The 11,168-nt window shown below is 47.2% G+C and overlaps 1 protein-coding gene across 1 annotated transcript; it reads left to right on the top strand.

Annotated features, from left to right (window-relative positions):
- Positions 1-6,046: 6,046 nt before the first annotated feature.
- Positions 6,047-9,848, top strand: LOC134947875 (transmembrane protein 171-like). The gene is made up of 3 exons (XM_063935716.1): positions 6,047-6,393; positions 8,050-8,182; positions 9,643-9,848. Exons 1-3 carry the CDS (start codon positions 6,069-6,071, stop codon positions 9,731-9,733), a joined length of 549 nt encoding a protein of 182 aa, XP_063791786.1. The 5' UTR covers positions 6,047-6,068; the 3' UTR covers positions 9,734-9,848.
- The last annotated feature ends 1,320 nt before the right edge of the window (positions 9,849-11,168 follow it).

The following is an 11,168-nucleotide window of genomic DNA, read 5'->3' as shown; positions in this document are numbered from 1 at the left end:
CAGCCAATCATCTGCTGTCATTTTTCAAACATATGACAGTTGGGAGAAGATGGGTTGGACCACCATTTATCATACGCAACCAGTTTTAAAACTCATTGAAAAATGGGCCTCTATGTGCTGCCAAATTTGTCCCCCTCACCGTCACCAGCTAGTCCGGGTAATAAGTAACCACCTTTCTCAGCGCACCTGCGTTACCTGCATTACTTTACTGTAAGTGTCATTTCTCTAACGTCCTAGTGGATGCTGGGGACTCCGTCAGGACCATGGGGAATAGCGGCTCCGCAGGAGACAGGGCACAAAAGCAAGCTTTTAGGATCACATGGTGTGTACTGGCTCCTCCCCCTATGACCCTCCTCCAAGCCTCAGTTAGGTTTTTGTGCCCGTCCGAGAAGGGTGCAATCTAGGTGGCTCTCTTAAAGAGTTGCTTAGAAAAAGTTTTTAGGTTCTTTATTTTCAGTGAGTCCTGCTGGCAACAGGCTCACTGCATCGAGGGACTTAGGGGAGAGAATTTCAACTCACCTGCGTGCAGGATGGATTGGATTCTTAGGCTACTGGACACCATTAGCTTCAGAGGGAGTCGGAACACAGGTCTCGCCCTGGGGTTCGTCCCGGAGCCGCGCCGCCGACCCCCTTGCAGATGCTGAAGATTGAAGAGGTCCGGAACCAGGCGGCAGAAGACTTTTCAGTCTTCCTCAGGTAGCGCACAGCACTGCAGCTGTGCGCCATTGTCTGTCAGCACACTTCCCACAGCGATCACGGAGGGTGCAGGGCGCGGGGGGGGGCGCCCTGGCAGCAATGTAGAATACCTGTATGGCGAAAAATACATCACATATAGCCCTTGAGGCTATATGGATGTATTTAACCCCTGCCAGACTTCACAATCTCCGGAGAAGAAGCCCGCCGAAAAGGGGGCGGGGCCTATTCTCCTCAGCACACAGCGCCATTTTCCCTCACAGAAAGGCTGAGGGGAAGGCTCCCAGGCTCTCCCCTGCACTGCACTACAGAAACAGGGTTAAAACAGAGAGGGGGGGCACTGATTTGGCGATATACATATATATTAAATGCTATATGGGAGGAACACTTATATAAGGGTTGTCCCTGTATAATTATAGCATTTTGGGGTGTGCTGGCAAACTCTCCCTCTGTCTCCCCAAAGGGCTAGTGGGTCCTGTCCTCTATCAGAGCATTCCCTATGTGTGTGCTGTATGTCGGTATGTGTGTCGACATGTATGAGGAAAATGTTGGTGAGGAGGCGGAGCAAATTGCCTGTAATGGTGATGTCACTCTCTAGGGAGTCGACACCGGAATGGATGGCTTACTTATGGAATTACGTGATAATGTCAACACGCTGCAAGTGGGTTGACGACATGAGACGGCCGGCGAACAAATTAGTACCGGTCCAGGCGTCTCAGACACCGTCAGGGGCTTGTAAAAACGCCCATTTACCTCAGTCGGTCGACATAGACCCAGACACGGACACTGATTTCAGTGTCGACGGTGAAGAAACAAACGTATTTTCCTTTAGGGCCACACGTTAAGGGCAATGAAGGAGGTGTTACATATTTCTGATACTCCAAGTACCACAAAGAAGGGTATTATGTGTGAGGTGAAAAAACTACCTGTAGTTTTTCCTGAATCAGATAAATTAAATGAAGTGTGTGATGATGCATGGGTTTCCCCCGATAGAAAATTATTGGCGGTATACCCTTTCCCGCCAGAAGTTAAGGCGCATTGGGAAACACCCCTCAGGGTGGATAAGGCGCTCACATGCTTATCAGAAAAATATCCTAAAAAGTATACACACACATGCTGGTGTTATACTGTGACCAGCGATCGCCTCAGCCTGGATGTGCAGAGCTGAGGTGGCTTGGTCGGATTCCCTGACTAAAAATATTGATACCCTTGACAGGGACAGTATTTTATTGACTATAGAGCATTTAAAGGATGCATTTCTATATATACGAGATGCGCAGAGGGATATTTGCACTCTGGCATCAAGAGTAAATGCGATGTCCATATCTGCAAGAAGATGTTTATGGACACGACAGTGGTCAGGGGATGCAGATTCCAAACGGCACAAAGATGTATTGCCGTATAAAAGGGGAGGAGTTATTTGGGGTCGGTCCATGGGACCTGGTGGCCACGGCAACTGCTGGAAGATCCACCGTTTTTTACCCTAAGTCACATCTCTGCAGAAAAAGACACCGTCTTTTCAGCCTCAGTCTTTTCGTCCCTATAAGATATCTGCCCAGGGATAGAGGAAAGGGAAGAAGACTGCAGCAGGCAGTCCATTCCCAGTAACAGAAGCCCTCCACCGCTTCTACTAAGTTCTCAGCATGACGCTGGGACCGTACAGGACCCCTGGATCCTACAAGTAGTATCAAAGGGGCACAGATTGGAATGTCGAGGCGTTTCCCCCCTCGCAGGTTCCTGTAGTCTGCTGTACCAATGTCCCCCTCCGACAGGGTGGCAGTATTGAAAACAATTCACAAGCTGTATTCCCAGCAGGTGATAATAAAATTACCCCTCCTACAACAAGGAAAGGGGTATTGTTCCACACTATAGGGTGGTACTGAAGCCAGAAGGCTAGGTGAGACCGATTCTAAATCTGAAAAATTTGAACACTTACAAGGGTTCAAATCCAGATGGAGTCACTCAGAGCAGTGATAGCGAACTGGGAACAAGGGGACTATATGGTGTCCCGGGACATCAGGGATGCTTACCTCCATGTCCCAAAATTTGCTTTTCTCACCAAGGGTACCTCAGGTTCGTGGTACAGAACTGTCACTATCAGTTCAGACGATGCCGTTGGAGTGTCCAAGGCACCCCGGGTCTTTACCAAGGTAATGACCGAAATGAGGATTCGTCTTCAAAGAAAATGGACGACCTCCTGATAAGAACAAGGTCCAGAGAACAGTTGGAGGTCGGAGTAGCACTTTCTCAAGTAGTTCTACGACAGCACGGGTGGATTCTAAATATTCCAAAACCGCAGTTGTTCCGACGACACGTCTGCTGGTCCTAGGGATGATTCTGGACACAGTCCAGGAAAAGGGTGTTTCTCCCAGAGGAGAAAGCCAGGGAGTTATCCGAGCTAATCGGGATCCTCCTAAAACCAGGAAAAGTGTCAGTGCATCATTGCACAAGAGTCCTGGTAAAAAAAAAAAAAAATGGTGGCTTATTACGAAGCGCTTCCATTCGGCAGATTTCACGCAAGAATTCTTCAGTGGGATCTGCTGGACAAATGGTCCGGATCGCATCTTCAGATGCATCAGCGGATAACCCTATATCCAAGGACAAGGGTGTCTCTCCTGTGGTGATTACAGAGTGCTCATCTTCTAGAGGGCCGCAGATTCGGCATTCAGGATTGGATGCTGGTAACCACGGAGGCCAGCCTGAGAGGCTGGGGAGCAGTCACACAGGGAAAAAATTTCCAGGGAGTGTGATCAAGTCTGGAGAATTCTCTCCACATAAATATACTGGAGCTAAGAGCAAATTTGTAATGCTATAAGCTTAGCAAGGCCTCTGCTTCAAGGTCAGCCGGTATTGATCCAGTGGGATAACATCACGGCAGTCGCCCACGTAAACAGATAGGGCGGCACAAGAAGCAGGAGGGTAGTGGTCAAAACTGCAAGGATTTTTCGCTAGACGGAAAATCATGTGATAGCACTGTCAGCAGTGTTCATTCCGGGAGTGGACGACTGGGAAGCAGACTTCCTCAGCAGGCACGACCTCCACCCGGGAGAGTGGGAACTTCATCGGGAAGTTTTCCGCATGATTGTGAACCGTTGGGAAAGACCAAAGGTGGACATGATGGCGTCCCGCCCGAACAAAAAACGGGACAGGTATTGCGCCAGGTCACGAGACCTTCAGGCGATAGCTGTGGACGTCCTGGTAACACCGTGGGTGTAACAGTCGGTGTATGTGTTCCCTCTTCTGCTTCTCATAACCAAGGTATTGAGAATTATAAGACGTAGAGGAGTAAGAACTATACTCGTGGCTCCGGATTGGCCAAGAGGGACTTGGTACCCGGAACTTCAAGAGATGCTCACAGAGGACTAATGGCCTCGGGAGCTAAGATGGGATTTGCTTTCAGCAAGAACCATGTCTGTTCCAAGAGGAACCGTGGCATCTGCCTCTAAGAAAGGACCTGCTCCAGCAGGGACCTTGTCTGTTCCAAGACTTACCGCGACTGCGTTTGACGGCATGGCGGTTGAACACCGGATCCTAAGGGAAAAGGCATTCCGGAAGAGGTCATACCTACCCTGGTCAAAGCCAGGAAGGAGGTGACCGCACAACGTTATCACCACATGTGGTGAAAATATGTTGCGTGGGTGAGGCCAGGAAGGCCCCACGAAAAAATTTCAACTAGGTCGATTTCTGCACTTCCTGAAAACAGGAGTGTCTATGAGCCTCAAATTGGGGTCCATTAAGGTTCAAGTTTCGGCCCTGTAGATTTTCTTCCAGAAAAAATTGGCTTCAATTCCTGAAGTCCAGACGTTTGTCAAGGGAGTATTGCATATACAGCCCCTTGTGTGCCTCCAGTGGCACCGTGGGATCTCAACGTAGTGTTGGGATTCCTCAAATCATATTGGTTTGAACCGATCAAATCTGTGGATTTGAAATATCTCACATGGAAAGGGACCATGTTGTGGCCCTGGCCTCGGCCAGGCGATTGTCAGAATTGGGGGCTTTGTCTTAAAAAAAGCTCATATTTGTTTTTCCATTCGGACAGGGCAGAACTGCGGACTCGTCCCCAGTTTCTTCCTAAGGTGGTGTCAGCGTTTCGCCTGAAACAACATATTGTGGTGCCTGCGGCTACTAGTGACTTGGAGGACTCCAAGTTGCTAGACGTTGTCGGGGCCCTAAAAATAGATATATAGATATATATATATATTTCCAGGACGGCTGGAGTCAGAAAGTCTGACTTGCTGTTTATATTGTATGCACCCCAAAAGATGGGTGCTCCTGCTTCTAAGCAGACTATTGCTCGTTGGATTTGTAGTACAATTCAGCTTGCACAGTCTGTGGCAGGCCTGCCACAGCCAAAATCTGTCAATGCCCATTCCACAAGGAAGGTGGGCTCATCTTGGGCGGATGCCCGAGGGGGTCTCGGCTTTAAAATTTTGCCGAGCAGCTACGTGGTCAGGGGGGAACACGTTTGTAAAATTCTACAAATTTGATACCCTGGCTAAGGAGGACCTGGAGTTCTCTCATTCGGTGCTGCAGAGTCACCCGCACTCTCCCGCCCGTTTGGGAGCTTTGGTATAATCCCCATGGTCCTGACGGAGTCCCCAGCATCCACTAGGACGTTAGAGAAAATAAGATTTTACTTACCGATAAATCTATTTCTCGTAGTCCGTAGTGGATGCTGGGCGCCCATCCCAAGTGCGGATTGTCTGCATTACTTGTACATAGTTATTGTTACAAAAATCGGGTTATTATTGTTGTGAGCCATCTTTTTTAGAGGCTACTTCATTGTTATCATACTGTTAACTGGGTTCAGATCACAAGTTGTACGGTGTGATTGGTGTGGCTGGTTTGGGTCTTACCCGGGATTCAAGATCCTTCCTTATTGTGTACGCTCGTCCGGGCACAGTACCTAACTGAGGCTTGGAGGAGGGTCATAGGGGGAGGAGCCAGTACACACCATGTGATCCTAAAAGCTTGCTTTTGTGTCCTGTCTCCTGCGGAGCCGCTATTCCCCATGGTCCTGACGGAGTCCCCAGCATCCACTACGGACTACGAGAAATAGATTTATCGGTAAGTAAAATCTTATTTTCTATTTAAGAGCTTTTATCTCTGTGTACTTGTTTTGTCATTTATATAATTATTATAGACTCCTTTACAGCAGTTTTCGGGGGGAGATTTATCAATTCTTGGAGAAATAAAGTACCAACCATTCAGCTCCTGTCAGAAGCTGGTTGGTTGGTACTTTATCTCTCTCCAACTTTTGAAAAATCTCAATAATCCTAACAGATGAGATTAACACAAATGTGAGAATGTTATTTAAATGTAATAATTGCATTTATCTCTATTTTCAATAGGTAAAACTTCAGTTGGTTTATAAAATGCCGTATCTACTTGCTTCCTGTCATCCATTACGGATAGGCAGGGTCGCATTGTGTATGTATGTGACTGGCGTGATCCTTCTATGCACTGGGATCGCAATATCTGCTGTCACCTACAAGTCCTGTGGGACAGTTCAGCAGAAAGATTGCAGCCCAATATTTAAAATCTTGGGGCCAACAATTGCTGCGTTCGGTCTGGGCTCTCTCGTTCTGGCGAGATCAAGAGGCGGTGTACAAGATCATCACTCCCGGCCGCAAGGGGATGTAGCTGAGGATGAGGAGTCTCTGCCAACAAATAGTAATGGGCCTTATATCATTACTGTTGGTGAGTTTGTATTACTGTTATATTATAGGTTATTGTAAAGTTATGGCGCAATTTGTTAATCTGCAGGATTATACTTTCCTTTTAACAGGGGGGCACTGTGTAAAAAATGACATTGCAGACGAGGGGCATTGTAGCACAACAATGAGTTCCTGGTGATAGAGATGAAAATTGATTAAACTAAATTTGTGGAATACCCCCTCCCAAAAAAACACAAAAACACAACCCCTGTTTTCAGAGGCTATCCCCTAATATTAAGTATCCCCAGGATTTAGCACTTGCCATCACTTCTTACTGATCACCAGGGGGTAAATTTACTAAGATGGGAGTTCTATTTAAGGTGGGATGTTGCCCATAGCAACCAGTCAGATTCCAGGTATTATCTACTGGTAGGTGTTAGATAAATGAGAAGTGGAATCTGATTGGGAATCTGATTGGTAATACATATGTACTATAATGACAGCATTGACCAATTGTCAACACACTCAGTAGGCAACAGCCACTGGCGTATTTATGAGTGCAGTGTGTGCGGTGCACACGGGCCCCCAGGATACAGGGGGCCCACACTGCTCACCCTGCACCCATTATTTGTAAATACTCACCCCCTGGAGTCCCGCGGCGCAGCAGCAGGGCTGCAAGAATCACTGGGAAAATAGTGCAGCACCAATTTGTTTCGTGCATGGGCAGTAGGAAAACCACAGCAAAAATGGACGCCGCGCCATTTTCCCAAATATCTGTGCATGCGCTCTAGGCTCTGGCCTAGAGTTGCCTAGTGACCCTAGTGCCCAGAAATATAGCGCTGCCGGTAAAAGTGGAGGGGGCCCATACGGAGACAGTTATGTGGACTAATCATATATTATAGTCATTTACAATTAACTAATGACACCATTAAGACATGTATCCCTCAGTGATATAGGGGTGTTTTTATCAACAAATATTTGTAGGATACCCCCCAAATATACTCATTTTCAAGAGGTACCCGTAATTCTTAACAACAGTATATAACACTGGAAAAGATGACGTACTCCACAACTGACTACTCTCTGTCATCCAGTGAATTGATGGGCGCCATTCTCCTGAATACAATTTCCCCCCCATAAAATTTCTATGATCACTGTGTGTAGGCCGCAGCCATTGATGAAACGTCACTTTGTTTAGGTGTATTGTTGTGAATAAAGCTAAGTGAACATTACTGTATATTGGGGGTAATTCCAAGTTGATCGCAGCAGGAAAATTTTTAGCAGTTGGGCAAAACCATGTGCACTGCAGGGGGGGCAGATGTAACATGTGCAGAGAGAGTTAGATTTGGGTGGGTTATTTTGTTTCTGTGCAGGGTAAATACTGGCTGCTTTATTTTTACACTGCAATTTAGATTGCAGATTGAACTCACCACACCCAAATCTATCTCTCTCTGCACATGTTATATCTGCCTCCCCTGCAGTGCACATGGTTTTGCCCAACTGCTAAAAAAGTTCCTGCTGCGATCAACTTGGAATTACCCCCATTATACAGTTCTAAAGTGCAGATGTACACATTTCCAAATAATATACATAAGGCTTGGAATATGGCCATGATATATATATTTCTTTCTTATCACATAAGGGTTATACAGTCATACACAGAATAAGAGACTCATTTTATTTTGTTTTCCTTTTGTAGGTGATGAAATCTTCACTTTCCCAGATGCACCACCCTCATACTTTGAAATTCCCATGGAAGCTGCTCATGGTGGCAGTACTATGGGAGATGAAGAGGACTTGCCACCATCATATGAGAGCCTCTTTAGTAGAAGGTAGGACAAACAAAATGTCGTGGCTGCTTCACTGGAAAGACCAGACATGTACAACTTTGTATATCAACATCAGAAAATGTACAGCGTCACTTATTAACCATACTTTTCAACATAGACGCCTCTCTCTATGGGTGGTCCATAGTAAGGGAGGTCCAGTGGGCTGAGATGGGGGCATGGCGTCACAAATTGCCTCATTGCAGCCCTGGCTCATGCAAGGTTTTTCCACATTATATGACTGTGGGTGGGATTGCAATGACGCAATTGATAGCGAATCGCAACATCTTACCCTTTGACCTGCACATATTGCCTGAGATGCGGGAGAGTTGTCTACCTTCCTGGGAGCTGGAAGAACCCCCCTCATTCAAGAGTTTCCCAAGGGCAAGTATGTTATTAACGGTACATATCTGTTGCGTACTTTTGATTTCTTTGTAAAACAGATCCAGGACAGAGGGCTTCTATGTGTGCTGCCTGCACTAGCGTTATCACCCTGGACTTATCACTGCTTTATCCTTCTCCAGGCTTAATACAGTACATCTGCCTCAATGATCTAATGCAGTGGTTCTCAAACTGTGTGCCGTGGCACCTTGGGGTGTCTTGGGGCACTTGCAGGGGTGCCCTGGGTTGGTGGTCCAGGACCAATTCATATTATTTACGGTCAGTGTAACAGACAAAACCAGTGCTTGTGGCTTCCCATCATAAAATATCTAGACAAACAGTAGTGAATCCTGACCCTCACCACATAACTGAGCCTAAGGATGACATATTATAAACAAAATTTACTTAATCTAATGTTTTTTTTCTGAATTTCTCAATATAAAAGTTTGGCCTAGAAAAAAATTATTTTACTCTAGGGCGCTGTAATGTTTGTGCCCAAGATAGCATTGCACAATGCACATACATTGGCTAGGGGTCCGAAAGGAACCCGTCCCTGTGATGTGCTCAATGTGGTGCCCGGGCTCCTGCGCATGCGTGGTACCGCTGACCGCACATGTGTGGTGGCCATTGCCGGGTGCGGGTTCTGGGGGAACCCTCTGCCGGCTAATTACGCAATCTGTAGCCCATAGGCTATAACGTGGGTGAAGTTGGTAAATCTGGCAGCACCGCATCCCCCATAGAAACCTATGGAGGTTGCGGCTGCTGGCGGGAATGGAGGGATTGCAGCAGGTATCAGAGATATCTCCTGCGGTCCCCCAGTGATACATGAGAGTGATAAAAAATATTTGCAGTGAACCTCCGGAAAACGTGTGTTTTCCTGGGAATAAGCCACAAATATTTTTTTGTTAACTCAGCCCCTATGGCATTTCAGTTTGTCTACTGTCCATAGTATAAAGATAGACTGCAATGTCATACTACAATGCTGCTGACACTATGAAGGCTGAAGGCAAGTAGTACACTGTACATAAGTATAAAGTCTACATGTATTAAAGTACAGTATAACATCTATATTTGTGGCTTTTTAGATACATAGGAAGATTATTCAGATTCCAGCAAACTTCACCACCTGAAAGGAATTCTGACCAGCCTCCACCGTACGAGGAAATATATCCATAATCATATAGAGAGAGCTACAGAAGCCCTTAGTGCTCAGGACAAACAATGGAGATAAAATCTATATGCTCATGGGGCAATTTTAATTGTTGCAATAAACTATGAGCAGGAGCACTTATTGGAGTAGTCTATGTGTATTTTCTTTTATGATTTCATAACCAAGTAATATGCAGGAGGAGTTATTAGAGTTATGTATACGTATCCCGAGCTGCACTTAGGACATGACGTCCGAAGGCCGCATCAGCCGAGGTGAAGGTCTGAAATAGCTAAAATTTGCTGAAAGTGTTGGCAGGACCACGGGGCCACCCTGCAAAGATGATCCGCAGAATCCCCAAGGTGGGCCGCCAAAGAAGGACCGCGTGGAGCGAGCTCTCATGTACACCGGAACTGGCAAAGCTTGGCGAACAGCCACACGTATCTAACGCGCCGTTTGCTTAGAGGATGGCCAGCCTCACTTATGGGCATCATAGAGTACAAAGAGAGGATCCGATTTGTGGGAATGCCGTGTTCTGCGCGCATAAATTCGAAGGGCTCTCACCACATCCACTCTCACCACATCCAAGTGGCTAGGGTAGCGTTTCTTACACTGTGCACTGCGGCACCCTGGAGTGCCACAGCGCACCTACAGCGGTATCGTGGTCGGGAGATCCACTCTGGATCTCAGCCATACAATCACTGCCACTGACACCTTGGTCATCGGACAGTCTGCAATGCATTGTGCGAGTGTGAGTTGGACGGAGCGGAGGTCAGATGACTGAGAGCTCTGATGGGCTCCAGCTATGATGAATTGCTTTGCCCACCTGTCATCTTCTCTCCCCAGCTCAGCTGCCTATCAGATTGGTTGGTTAGGGGAGGGCCAGCAGATGAACGGAAGCACCTCTACTCAGGGACCCGCAGATGGCCACACATTCTGATCAACAGTGTGAGGACCCTGGACTCTGCTTCCATAGGGTATGCAGCTCCAACTCCGCACAGGCTGCGCTCCTTTATACAGCTTCTCTGCCACTGCTTCCTAATAGTAGTCACTATAATTCTTTCTACCTCTCTTCCGCAGCCAATGTGTGCATGCCACCACGTCCCACAAGCCCCATTATGTGTATCACCATACCCCCCTCCCAGGCCCCACTGTGTGGGTCACCATGTACCCTACATGTCAATACCCATCCCACCCCCCATGCACCCTCCCACCAGGGCTCTGTGTGTGTCGCCATGCCCCCCCCCCCCCCCCCCACAGGCCACAGTGTATGTGTTTCATGTGTCCCATGCAACATGGAGAAACCTGAAAATGGCATGTGAGTACAATCTTCATTCACTCTGAACAGTTCCCATTATTATCAATGGGAACTACGGTCTGACACCTATGTACCAGACTCCGAAAAGCATACCTTTCAAGGTTTACCCCGCTAGCACCTAGGGGTGCCACAAAAAAAAGTTTCCG

Source organism: Pseudophryne corroboree, chromosome 8 (assembly GCF_028390025.1).
Source record: "Pseudophryne corroboree isolate aPseCor3 chromosome 8, aPseCor3.hap2, whole genome shotgun sequence".
NCBI classification, from domain to species: Eukaryota; Metazoa; Chordata; class Amphibia; order Anura; family Myobatrachidae; genus Pseudophryne; species Pseudophryne corroboree.
Note: the sequence above shows the minus strand (reverse complement) of the source record. Positions and strands in the feature narration are given on the sequence as shown.